This window comes from Petaurus breviceps, unplaced genomic scaffold, assembly GCF_028583685.1.
Source record: "Petaurus breviceps papuanus isolate PSGF00001 unplaced genomic scaffold, PetGlider_PUasm1.0 91041, whole genome shotgun sequence".
In the NCBI taxonomy this organism is placed as follows: domain Eukaryota; kingdom Metazoa; phylum Chordata; class Mammalia; order Diprotodontia; family Petauridae; genus Petaurus; species Petaurus breviceps.
The window spans coordinates 3,666,662-3,678,965 of NW_027187400.1; the positions used below are offsets into that span (position 1 = coordinate 3,666,662).

At 39.2% G+C, this 12,304-nt stretch overlaps 1 protein-coding gene across 1 annotated transcript in view; it reads right to left on the bottom strand.

The window, feature by feature from the left end:
* Positions 1 to 11,007: 11,007 nt before the first annotated feature.
* The window catches only part of YTHDF2 (YTH N6-methyladenosine RNA binding protein F2), a 44,467-nt gene continuing 43,170 nt past the window's right edge, over positions 11,008 to 12,304 (bottom strand). Inside the window, exon 5 of the mRNA XM_069078860.1 lies at positions 11,008 to 11,881. Within this exon, the coding sequence (XP_068934961.1) occupies positions 11,858 to 11,881 (24 nt within the window). The 3' untranslated portion in view covers positions 11,008 to 11,857. The remainder of the gene's footprint in view (positions 11,882 to 12,304) is intronic.

The following is a 12,304-nucleotide window of genomic DNA, read 5'->3' on the forward strand; positions in this document are numbered from 1 at the left end:
GAGAGAGAGAGAGAGAGAGAGAGAGAGAGAGAGAGAGAGAGAGAGAGCGCATTCCAAGTATGGGAATAGTCAGTAAGTCAAAAATTAAGTGCCTGTGCTGGGGATACAAAGAAAGGAAATAATGTGTAAGAGGATTGTAAAAGTAGGAAGGAGTCTAGTTACTAAGCACTTTGAAAGACAATGAAGGGCTTTAAAAGACAAAGTGAATTTTCTATTTGACTCTGGAAGTAAGTTTACTAAGCAGAGGTGATGTGTGGTCAGATTTGAGCTTTGAGAAGATCACTTTGGCAGCTGAGTGGGGGATGGAGTGGAGTGGGGAGATAGGAGACAGAACAACCAACCAGCTGGCAACAGTCTAGGCTTGAAATGATAAGGGCCTGTACCAGGATAGTGGCTGTGTGAGTAGAGAGAAATGAAAATTTATATATATATATATATATATATATATATATAAAGATATTGCAAAGGTAGAATCAAAAGGACTTGGAATAGATTGGATATGGGGAGGAGTGACAAGAGTGAGAAATTGGAGATGACACCTACACTGGGGGTTTGGGTGACTGGGAAGAGAGTGGTGTCCTGGAAGATAATAGGAAAATTAAGAAGAGGAGAGATTTAGGGAAAAGATAATGGGTTCAATTTTAGACACTTCTCCCTTGCATTTGAGATGTCCAAGAAGTCAGAGATTCCAGAATGGAGGTCAGAAGAGAACTTGGGGCTGAATAAGTCATTCTGAGAATCATCTGCATAAAATCATCTGCACTTCCTTTTGTGAGTCTCAGTTTCCCCATCTGTAAAATGGAATCAATGTTATTGTTGTTGTTGCTATTATTAGTTACGGTGGAAAAGTTAGTCTATTTCTCCTTTAAGGTCCCTATCAGGTCTGACATCGTGGCCCTGGGTAACAAACTTCAAAGCAAGGGCATGTGGTTTCATCAGGGTTCAGTCTCCATCCAAGCAGCTCTCCAGGCTTCCAGGACATAGCATCCTTGTGGTGACGTCACCGACGGGGAGGCATTGCCCCAGACGGCCAGTCTTCTAGAGCCGATCACATCTCTCCTGTGCTTGCACCCCAGAGACCAGGAGGTGGAGCCGAAGGGCAAAAATTTAACTCCCGCCTCTGCACCCAAATCACATTTTAAAAAATAATTAATAACTAGCATTTCTATAGCTCTCTAAGGTTTGCAGAACGCTTTACAAAAATTATCCCATTTCATCCTCACAACAAACCTGGAAGAGATGGGTCATTATCATCCCCATTTTAGAGATGAGAACACTGAGGCTGGCAGACTAGCCCAGGGGCCACTGATTTTATTAAACGTTTTTAAAAAATTAAAATTAGTTCAAATTAAAAATGAGTTTCATTTAGCTACATTTGGCGGGTATGCCTCATACACCCGAGGCGCACTAATCGAACACCTGGGGCTGTGCCCAGAAGCTGGGCTGACAAGGAGCTCGCACGTGGTTGGGGGGGAGGAGAGTAGGAGTGGACGTCCCGCCTCTGCGCAGGCGCAGTGGCTATCGCGTGGCGAGGGCGGGGCTCTGGCGTTTTCAGGGCGGCCCCCGCCATCTTGTGCAGGATTCAGTTATTACAGTTCCCGAATGTTTGGGGGACGGGCAGTGGCGGGGTGGGCGAGGAGCTAGCAGCAACAGAGCTGGGATGGGGTGGGACGGCAAGGAGCCGTCCAGTCCAACAGCGAGGGTTGAAAGAATAGCCTTCCCCCAGGCCTAGAAAGCTGCAGCTGCCGCCAGCGCACGCGCACAGACCTCAGAAGGGCCTAGGGACGGGGAATAGCCACCCTGGTCGTTGGGCTCTGACGTAAGGTCGGAGGGCGGGGCCTTGACGTCATTCTGCAGAGAGGGACGGGGGAAAGGCTGCACGCACCCGCGTGGAGCTGAAGGAAACGTTGCTTGGGAGGGAAGAGGTTCTGAGTTCGAACCTCCATCTGCGACCCATTCGCAGTGTGGCCTCCGGCAATTCCTTTCTCGGCTTGTTCAGTTCGGACGGGTCCAGCCTCCGTGGCCCAATTCTGAGCGTTCTGTGCAAAGACACCAGTCATTGTGAGCAGATGAGGCGAGCAGGGCTGCGGGATTCGCCCAGGGTCACATCTGAACTCAGAACACGAGTCTTCTGCCTGCCACCTAGCTGCCCCAAGGATTGGATGTGATCGTCCCCTATCACCACCCAGGGAAGCAAGTCCAGTATTTTGAATGGGAAGGGACTCCAAAGACCATCTCGTCTGAGCCCTTCACTTTACAGGAGGACACTGAGGTCCAGGGAGGTTTAAATCACCTGTCCAAGGTGGCGGACACAAGCGATGAGGGAGCAGGATTTAAACCCAGGTGTTCTGGCATCGATTTCGCTTCCCCTGTGAGCCTCAGCTTCCTTCCTTGTAAAGTGAGGTGATGGCATCTCAGGTTCAATTAAATTCATAAAGCGCGGGCTGGAACCAGCGGTGCCACGGTGACGGTTCACGGGTCACCCCGAGGTTTGCAAGGCGCACGCTGGGCGGGGCGAGAGGAGTGAGGCTGAACACCGGCGGGCTTTCCCCTATTGAGAGCTGACTGCCTTTTCGTTTTATTGTATCCACCAACACTTAAGTCCATAGGGGAAGGAAGGGAAGGAATACGCATGTAAGCGCCTACTATGTGCCAGGCAATGTACTTTACAAATACTTCATTTGATCGTAGATCAAATCACATAAGAACTTAATAAATTCTAGTTGCCTACCTGTCCCGCCTTCTCAGATTTTAAAAAAATTCATAATTGAAAAAAAATGTTAATTTTTTTCCCATCCAAATTCATGGGCTCCCTGAAACCTATCCACAGACTTCAGGTTCAAATCCTTTGCTCAAAACCACAAAATGAGTGGCATTGTTTGCTCACTGTAAAGTAGGGAGCTGAGACATAAATTACAATATAAACTAGAAGATTAAGTCTAATAAGGGAGGTCAAACAAGGCCGAGGACATCAGGGAGCAGCTGCTGCTCCTTGGGAGAGTCTGTTAGAAGGGAATGGCTTATGACAGAGAAAGGGACCGTATTCTGAAGCAGCAGCAGTTGGAAGGAAAAGTATAACAAAGGGAAGGGAGCTGTAGCTCTGGCCCAGGAGAGCCTGATCCCCAAGGTTAATGGTCTCAGAGAAGCCCAGGCGCTGGTAGACCTCTGCTCTCCAGGCATTTAACTACCACTGGGATCTTAAGTAAATCATTTTGTCTGCCAAACATCCTATAGCAGGCAAAATGTTTTCCATATGTTTGTTCTTCAGAAGTGGGGGAATTATGTCTAATAATAATCCAGAATAAATACTGGAGTTGTAGGTAAAGGCAATTTAGCTGGGATTCTAATCCACAAATTCGTAGGCATGAAAATTCTACCAGAAAACTGGGGAAAAGAGATGGGTATTAAAACTTCTCTACTAAAAAGAAAACTGATATAATTTTTAAAATGTGAAAGTTACTCTACTGATCAAGTATTAATATTTAAATGATTTCAAAACCATTCAACACCCCTATTATTGGCCCAATTCCAAGGTAAACTTGAGAGGCAGCATATAGAGCAGAAAGGGCAGACTGGAATCTGGTGTTCAAATCTCATCCCTGAATTTTATCTCTGTGCCTTGGTTTCCTTATCTGTGAAATGAGTTGGACTAGAAAGTTTTCTAGGACCCAAAGTTCCCACAGTGCATCTTATTCTTCCTTTCCAGTCTAAGAACTAAAGACATGTCCCCAGAAAGGAAGTACAAATATAAAAAATAAGGTGAAATTTAAAACTGGGATGGAACTTTGCTATAGTGATTACAAATCTGCTCATGAACAAGCTTTACATACAGTGAAAAGATGCTCTCCTTCACAGGCAGAGGCAAGCTGTCAAACCTGATTGAAATTCTTCCATTTTGTGGTATCAGAGCTGGCAAGAGTAAATGGAGATGGTCCTACTCGGTTCGGACCTCGAGTTTCTGAAAGTTATGGCAGCATAGAACAAAACCATAAAGTATTTGTGCATGAACTTTGCTATAATAACACATACATCAGGCATCCTAAATTCAGAAAGGTTCATCATGAATTTGGAAACAAAGAATTTTCCAGCCACAGCAACTTCTGAAGACTGTCTACAAGTTGAAAAGGAATTAAAATAGCTAACGCACCGAAATGAGTCAGTAAGGATCCAAAAAGGTCCTGGACAACTAGAATAAGGGGCTAAATTGAAGATGTATTTAAATAGGGACAAAAGTAAAGGCTCTTTCACAATTACTAAGTATATGATGATGATTGGACAATAGTTTTTTCAAAAAAATACCTGGGGGGGGGGGGGGGGGTTTCAGTGGACTGCAAGCCCGAGTCACTTCAGTAACACAAAGCCAAAAAGTCAATGCTATTTAGGCTGCATTTTTTTGCAAATGACTCCCCTTCTCTATACATCCTTCCCACTCTCTACCAAAGCACCACTTCCCATTATCATCAACCGTCTAGTGTACATGTCCAACCTGGATGTCCACAAGGTATATATAAAACAGAATTAGTCTTTCTTGTCCTGCCCCACACCAACTTAGATCTCTAATGTCCCTTGTTGAGAATTCCACCATCCTTCTAATCATCAGGATAACCCATTATTCTTAATCTTCACCTTCCCCTCACCCTCCATATCCTTATCATTTCTCCCTATCTACCCTCTTCTCAACTCACATAACCACTACCTTAATTTAGGTGCTCATCACCTTTCACCGGGGCAATTTCCACAGGCTCCTAACTTCTCCCTGCCTTGAGTCTTCTCTAATCATTTTCCACACAAGTGCTAAAGTGATATGCTTAAGAACTAAGACAAACTTGGCAGATAACAAGGGAACTACTACCAAAAAAGTCTCAAAGAAAAATAATTGAAACCAAACCCCACAAGAATTCCTGAAAGAGTTAAAGAGATAAGAGCAGTAGAGGAAAAATTGGGAAAAGAAATGCATGACACCAAGAAAATTATGAAAAAAAAAAAAGGTAATGGACTGGTAAAAGAGGCACAAGAAAATACTGAAAAAAATACCTTTAAAAAATGGGATTGGTCAAATTTTAAGAGACAAAAATTCACCAAAAAGAACTCCTTGAAAATTGGCCAAATGAAAAAATACAAAAGCTCACTGAAATAAATAATTCCTTAAAAATTAGGATTGGGCAAGTACGATCAAGGTTGAAAAAATAGAAGAAAATGTAAACTATCTCATTAGAAAAAAAAATAGAAGAAAATGTGAACTATCTCATAAGAAAAAAAAACAAGTGACGTACAAAACAGATTGAGGAGATACTTTTAAGTATTAGACTACCTGAAAGCCATAATCAAAGAGCCTAGATATCCTTTTTACAAGAAATTTAAGAACTTCTCTCTTATAACCAGAAAACAAAATGGAAATTGAAAGAATCTACCCATCACCTCCTGAATGAGATCCCAAAATAAAAACTCCCCAAATTTTATAGCCAAAACCCAGAGTTCCCAGGTCAAAGAGAAAAAATACTTCAAGCCGCCAGAAAGAAGCAATTCAAATATTATGGAACCACAGTCGGGATCACACAAGATTTAGCAGCTTCCACACTAAAGGAGCAGAGAGCTTAGAATATATTTCAAAAGGCAAAGAAGCTAGGATTACAACCAGAAATCATCTATCCAGAATGAGTATAATCCTTCAGGGAGGAAAAACAGACATTTAACGAAATACAGAAATTTTAAGCATTTGTAATAAAAACCCCCGAGCTAAACGGAAAATGTGAAATTCAAAAACAAGGCTCAAGAGAACAAAAAGGAAAATATGAAAGAATAATGAGACTCAAAAGTTAAACTGTTTACATTTCTTATATGAAAAGATGACACATAACTCCTAAGAACTTTATCATTATTAGGTCAGTCAGAAGTCTAAATAGAGGCCTTATGTGAATCAATTACATTGGAATGATCTCCTTAAAAAAAAGGGGAGGTAAGAAAAGAGGGATGTACTGGGGGAAAGGGAAAGGGAGAGGTAGAATGGTGAAATTCTTCACACATAAAAGAGGAGCACAAGAAAAGCTTTTTACAACAGAGGAGGATGGGAGGCAGGTGGCAGGCAATACTTGAATCTCATCAAAATGGTTCAAAAAGGGGAAAATATATATACTCGGTTGTGTATAGAAATCTATCTTACACAATAGGGAATTAGGAGGGAAAGGGGGACAGGGTCAGGGATGATAAAAGGAAGAACTGATTATGAGGCAGTGGTCTGAAGCAAAAGACTTGGGGAGAGACAGGATGAAAGAGGAAGAAATTTTTAAAAGGGGGGGGCGGGGAGGTTGGGAGGTGGAAGGAAATACACAGTAAAACATAACTGTGAATCTGAATGGCAGAAGCAGACTCATAAAAGGAAAGTGGAGGGTGGTAGAATAGGTAAAAAAAAAAAACAGAATCCAACAATATGTTGTTTATAAGAGACATATGAAACACACACAGAGTTAAGATAAAGGGCTGGAGCAGAATATAACATATGCTTTAACATAAGTTAAAAAGGCAGGGATAACAATCATGATCTCAAAGCAAAAGCAAAAACAGACCTTAATAAAAGAGATAATCAGGGAAACTACACTATGCTAAAAGGTACCACAGATAGTAAATATCAAACATTTTCACAACAAATTTCTCTAAGTTTTCATTTTATAATAAAGTTTTCAAATTCACAAAAACATGTGCCATTCCTCAACTGATAGTCAAAAGGATATAAAAAGGCAGTTTTCAGAAGAAATCAAAGTCAATTAGTCATATGAAAAAAATGCTCTAAATTATTATTAAAACAACTCTGAGGTACTGCTTCACACTTATCAAAAATGACAAATGCTGGAGGGGATGAAGGAAAAATAGGCATATTAATGAACTTCTGGCAGAACAGTAAATTAGTCTAACCATTCTGGAGGACAATTTGGAACTATGCCCTAAGTGCTATAAAATCTTTGATCCAGCAATACCACTATTAGGTATGCATCCCAAAGAGATGAGAAAAAGGAAAAGGGCCTATATGTACAATCATGTTTATAGCAGCTTTTCTGGGAAAGAATTGGAAATTGAGGGTATTCACATCAATTAAGGAATGGGTGAAGATTGTGATGGAATACTATTGTGCTATAAGAAATGACAAGGAGGGCTGTTTCAGAAAACAGTGACCAGACCTGTATGAACTGATACAAAGGGAAGTGAGAAGAACCAGGATGTCATTGTACACAATAATGGCAATGTTGTAATTATGATCAACTGTGAAAGACTTGGCTATTTTGATCAATACAATGATCCAAGACAGTTCCAAAAAACTCATGATGAAAAAAGGCTATTCATCTCCAGAAAAAGAACCGATGAACTCTTGAAGGATAATTAAAGTACAATTTTCTCGTTTTTAAAATATGGCTAACATGGAAATGTTGTCCATTTCATAAGTATAACTGATATCATACTGCATGCCTTCTCTGTGGGTGTGAAAGAGGGTGGGTGGCAAAGAATTTGGAATTCAAAATTTAAAAAGAATGCTAAATAATAAAAATTTTGCCCAGGGTTACACAATTTTTGAGGCAGAATTTGAACCCAAGTCTTAATTCCACTATACAATGCTGCCTTTCATGAAAAATTGTGGATGGGGGCACAGTCTCATATTGACTATGTTAAAAAAAAAATCAAACTCATTTAAAAAGTCACATCAGACTAACTTGCCTACTTAAGAAGTTTTAATGGCTCCCTATTTTCTCTATGATAAAATATTCATTCCTATTTGTCATTTAAAGCCCTTCATAATCTAAGTCCCACCTACCAGACTTGCTCACCCCTCATGCATTCAGTTTAGCCAAACTGGCCTCTTGGCTAGATCACACACACATTTCATCTTTTTTCCTGCCTTTCCACAGACTATCAAATTCCATACCAACTGTTAAGACTCCAATTTCCTTCAAAGCTCATCTCAACTACTACTTCTTACAAGGTTTCCTGAGGAGTGGGACACACCCCTTATACAGACACACAGACACACACTACAGACATTTATTTTGTATATATTTTTCATGCATACATATGTACATACAGTCTCCTATAAAATGTATATTCCCTGAGAGCAGGGATTATAATTTTGTCTTCTAATCCCTAGCAGTACCTAGCACAGAGTGGACATGTAATAGATATTCCAGTTTCCACAAAGAGTAATCACCCAGCTGCACCATGCCCTGGTCATACCATTCATATCCCTAGTACTTCATTCAGTCCTGGGTTTCACAGTATAGGAAGGGCATTGGTTCTGGAAAATGATAAAAAGGAAGGAAATTAGAATGAAGGACCTTAATTCTATTACATGAATATGATCTGAAGGAGCCAGGAATGCCAAGTCAGAAAAGGGAGACTGAGATCTGAGGGGGGTGGACTTAATTACAGTCTTCTAGTTCAAAGACAGCCATGTGAACGAGCCATATTCTACATGGAACAACAAGAAGTTATAAAGAAGCAACTTTGGATTTAATATCAGAAAAAACTTCCTAACAATTAGACATTCAAAAAATGTCACATATTGGCATAGGATGTTATGAAGGTACCCTTAATAAGAGATCATACCGGCTAGACTAGAAGACCACAGAAGTCACTTTCAATTCTAAAACTGGATTGAATGCACAGGTAAAGGAAATACTCATACCAATAAAATCATAGCTCCCTTGAGAGTTAGGGAGAGTGGAGAGGTAACAAGAAGGAAGATTATCCCTCCATATACCATACCCCACTCCCAATACTAGCTGTCTGATTTCAGGGCTGCTGCATAGGAGAAACAATACAACTTGGGGCATTCATCATCTTAGACCCAAAGGTAGGGAAAAAAAAAGGAAAATATCTGTACTCAAAACATTCTACATCAAAAACAACAAAAATTTTTACTGATTTAGCAGATTGTGAAATTGTAAGCTTGAGTTGACATTTGTTAAACATGCAAAAGGACCATGTCACAATAATTGGGCAAGCAAGGAAAGTGTCACCAGTTTTAAAATGGAAATCAAGCTAAAACTTTTAGATGTGTGCCACATTCACAGTCTCTTCTATGTGTGCTAACCATAAATTTCTGAATATAATTGCCATCACATTTTAAGGTTGTAATTCTACAAACTAAGGGGAAAAATCTTTAAGAGCCTTAGATACATTTTAAATTGTTATAAACATGATAGGTCTGAAGTCAGACATTAAACATCACAGAATTCACAAGCTTAGAGAACTGAATAAGGCCTTCAGATTTAAAATATATGTCCTAAAATTGAGTAGATTTCCTAGGGAAAAGTTGCCTTTGGCTAGAAAAGGATCTCTTTTTTTTGTTTTCTGTATGGCGAATCAACCAAACTACACAAAGGGAATCTCAACATCACAAAAGTCATTCAAAATCTAAAAAGCACATTATGAGAAATACAGTGGGATGAGAGCATTTTTTATTGATGCAGCTGAAAAAAAAAACCCTGACATTTTTAGAAAACAGCTAAAGAAGTGCAACTTTATAAATCAAACTACTCAAACTACTCTGCAATGCAAGCATTTCAAATTAAACTGAAAAGCATCTTGGATAACTTCATATCCAACCTGAATAGGAGGTATGAAAATTCAGATTAAAACTGCTCCTGAATTTGCTTTCATATACCTGTGACTACACATCAAACCAAAGTTACCAAAGACTGTACAGTAGTTGACTTTGTATTTAAGTACAAGTAGGATCTAGTTCACACAACTTTCAGCTGAAATTAGGAGCTTCAAGTATCTAGTTGTTAATATTTCCCAATGGAGTAACTTATCTTCAGCTGACTTGGGAATTCATCAGGCCTTCCCTAGTCTCAGGAGAAAAATACACTCTTTTAAGATCCCTAGAAATGGAGAAATACAGGAGCACTTCATTATGCCTCCATTTTACCTGTGTTAAATAGAGAAAACAAAACCCCTCAAGTGGGGGACTCAAGTTGATAAGAGATTAGCATGTATCTATAGGCACTCCTTCCTCCTCTGAATTATCTGAGACAAGGCATTAACCAGAGAGCAATTGCTCAGGGCAAGCTGGCTACTTGCAACATAGGAAAATAAAAGTCAGTTTGCCAGTAGTCAAAAAAATCTGGCCAGTCTGACAAAGGCTCTTTCTTTTGCAAAGTTTGTTGAAAGTACACTTAAAATTGAGACTATCCAGAAGTATGTAAGAGTATGGCAACACTGATTATTAGGAATGTTACCTGTACTCATTGTGAATGTTTTCCTTTTACAGAAATTGCTTCTTACTACATTGTCCTAACTTTCCCTATCTTGAAGAAGAATCTTGACAAAACTAAGTTTAAATTATGAAAACATAACTAAGACAGAAGATGCTCATTTTTGATACTTCCAATGGATAATGATTAAAGATGATGTAAATTTTGATGCAGACAAGTCTGCACTACTCAAATTAGGCATGAAACTGGAATTATGATTTTGAATTTTTAAAATCCATATGGTTGGGGGAAAAGACAAAAAGGAATATTGCTGTGGTTGCAAGGGTCAAGCCTAGCCCTACTAGAATTTCTTGCCCCTGGGCCTGTGAAATATTAGAGAAATCCTGTCATGAATGTTTATTAAGATGAAGCATGTCTGAAGTCCCATACTTACGTTTTAGGTACTTCAGACGAACTGACTCTGTGCTGCACAGGGAAATCATAGCATTACATGCTCCAATAAAAAGAGGGCACTTACTACCTTAGGGCCATGGGATAACTTGTACTGTGAATTCTTTTCCCAAGGAACCTCCCTTGGGAATTCAGCAAGTAGCAGTATATCATCACATACGTTTACCCACCCCAATTTGGAGAGGCCATCTTATCCAGATTGCAAAAAGCACACCTGAGTTCCTTTCACTTTATAACAGTCTAAAATAACATGCCTCCTTCTCACCTTGCAAATCACAATAAATTCATACACACCTCTGATTTCCTCCAAATTCAAGTAGGCTTTTAAATATTCAATATGAAATGGTACGAGAAGTGATGCTCAACAGGATCTCACGTTTATTATTGAGAAGTGATTAATGGTAAAAAGAAAGGCAGTGCCCTTTCCTCATTGGCTGAACAAGAAACTGAAGAAACATTCACTACACATTTTACAATATTTTTCTCTTCCAAAATGCATTTTCTGTAAACAAGTTTTTACCACCGTTCTTAGCTTTGAAATCAAATTAATCCTGACTTAATCTGTATAATGTACAAGAACAGAACATTTCTTAGGACTCCTAGTACTTTTACTTTGAGTAACAAAGGGTCAGAGAAAATGAACCACCCTCAGAGACACAACCTTGGGTAACACTCTGCTCAATTCTTCTAGACAAAAATTCTTCATAAAAATGTTCTTCCAGCTCGGAAAGGAAAAACCAATTCCACTTTTTCGGGTGGATGTCCAAAACCTTCACAACTCGGTGTTCCAAGTGCAAATGTCAAAATAGGGGGGAGGAAAGGGTTTAAAAATTAGAGAAAAACTGTATGCCACTTACGGACCTTAAAATCCGAAAAACATAGTAAAAAGACAAAAAACAAAGCATTATGCTCTGAAATCACAACCAAAGGCAAAATAAAGGGGACATTTTTCACCTAAACTACCTAGAGGGATTTTTTGTTTAATTTTTTCCTTTTTTTTTTCTTTTTTTTTCCTTTTCCAGTTAAGTCCTATGTCTTTTGTGAAATTCCAATACTTTTTAACTGCAAGTCTGCAATCGTCTCTTTGAAGTCAATGAAATTAAGAAAAAAAGTCCTAATTCTTTCAAAGGTCATTTCTCTTCTTCTCTCTCTTAGAAGGATATTCAGGTGCAACCGTTGCTGCAGTCTTTGCAGGAGAGCTGCCTTTATTTCACACGACCTTGACGTTCCTGCAGAAGGAAAGAGAAAAAGTTGAGAATCTTTCAACTAAAACTACTACCCAAATCAAGGATTCTTTGCAAATTCAAATTTCATTCACTGGTTACGTTTATTCCATTCACTGGTTATAATCCATTCATATTTCATTACATTTAATGAAAATACTCCAGTTAACAGTGAGAGACATGGAAAATTTATAAGATTTAGAACTAGAATAGACCTTAGGGCTAAGAACAATAATCCAGATCAGAGGTGATAAGGATCTGAATGGTTTGTGGCCACATATATAGAAAAAGAAGGTAAAGAAGTATTAAGAGATATTATGAAGAATCAAAAGTTGACAAGTTCTTTCAACCCTAAAAAACTTATCTCTTTATGAAGCATGACTTTCTTTCCCCACCCCCACTCCTGATTTCTTTTTACTTCAGTAACTG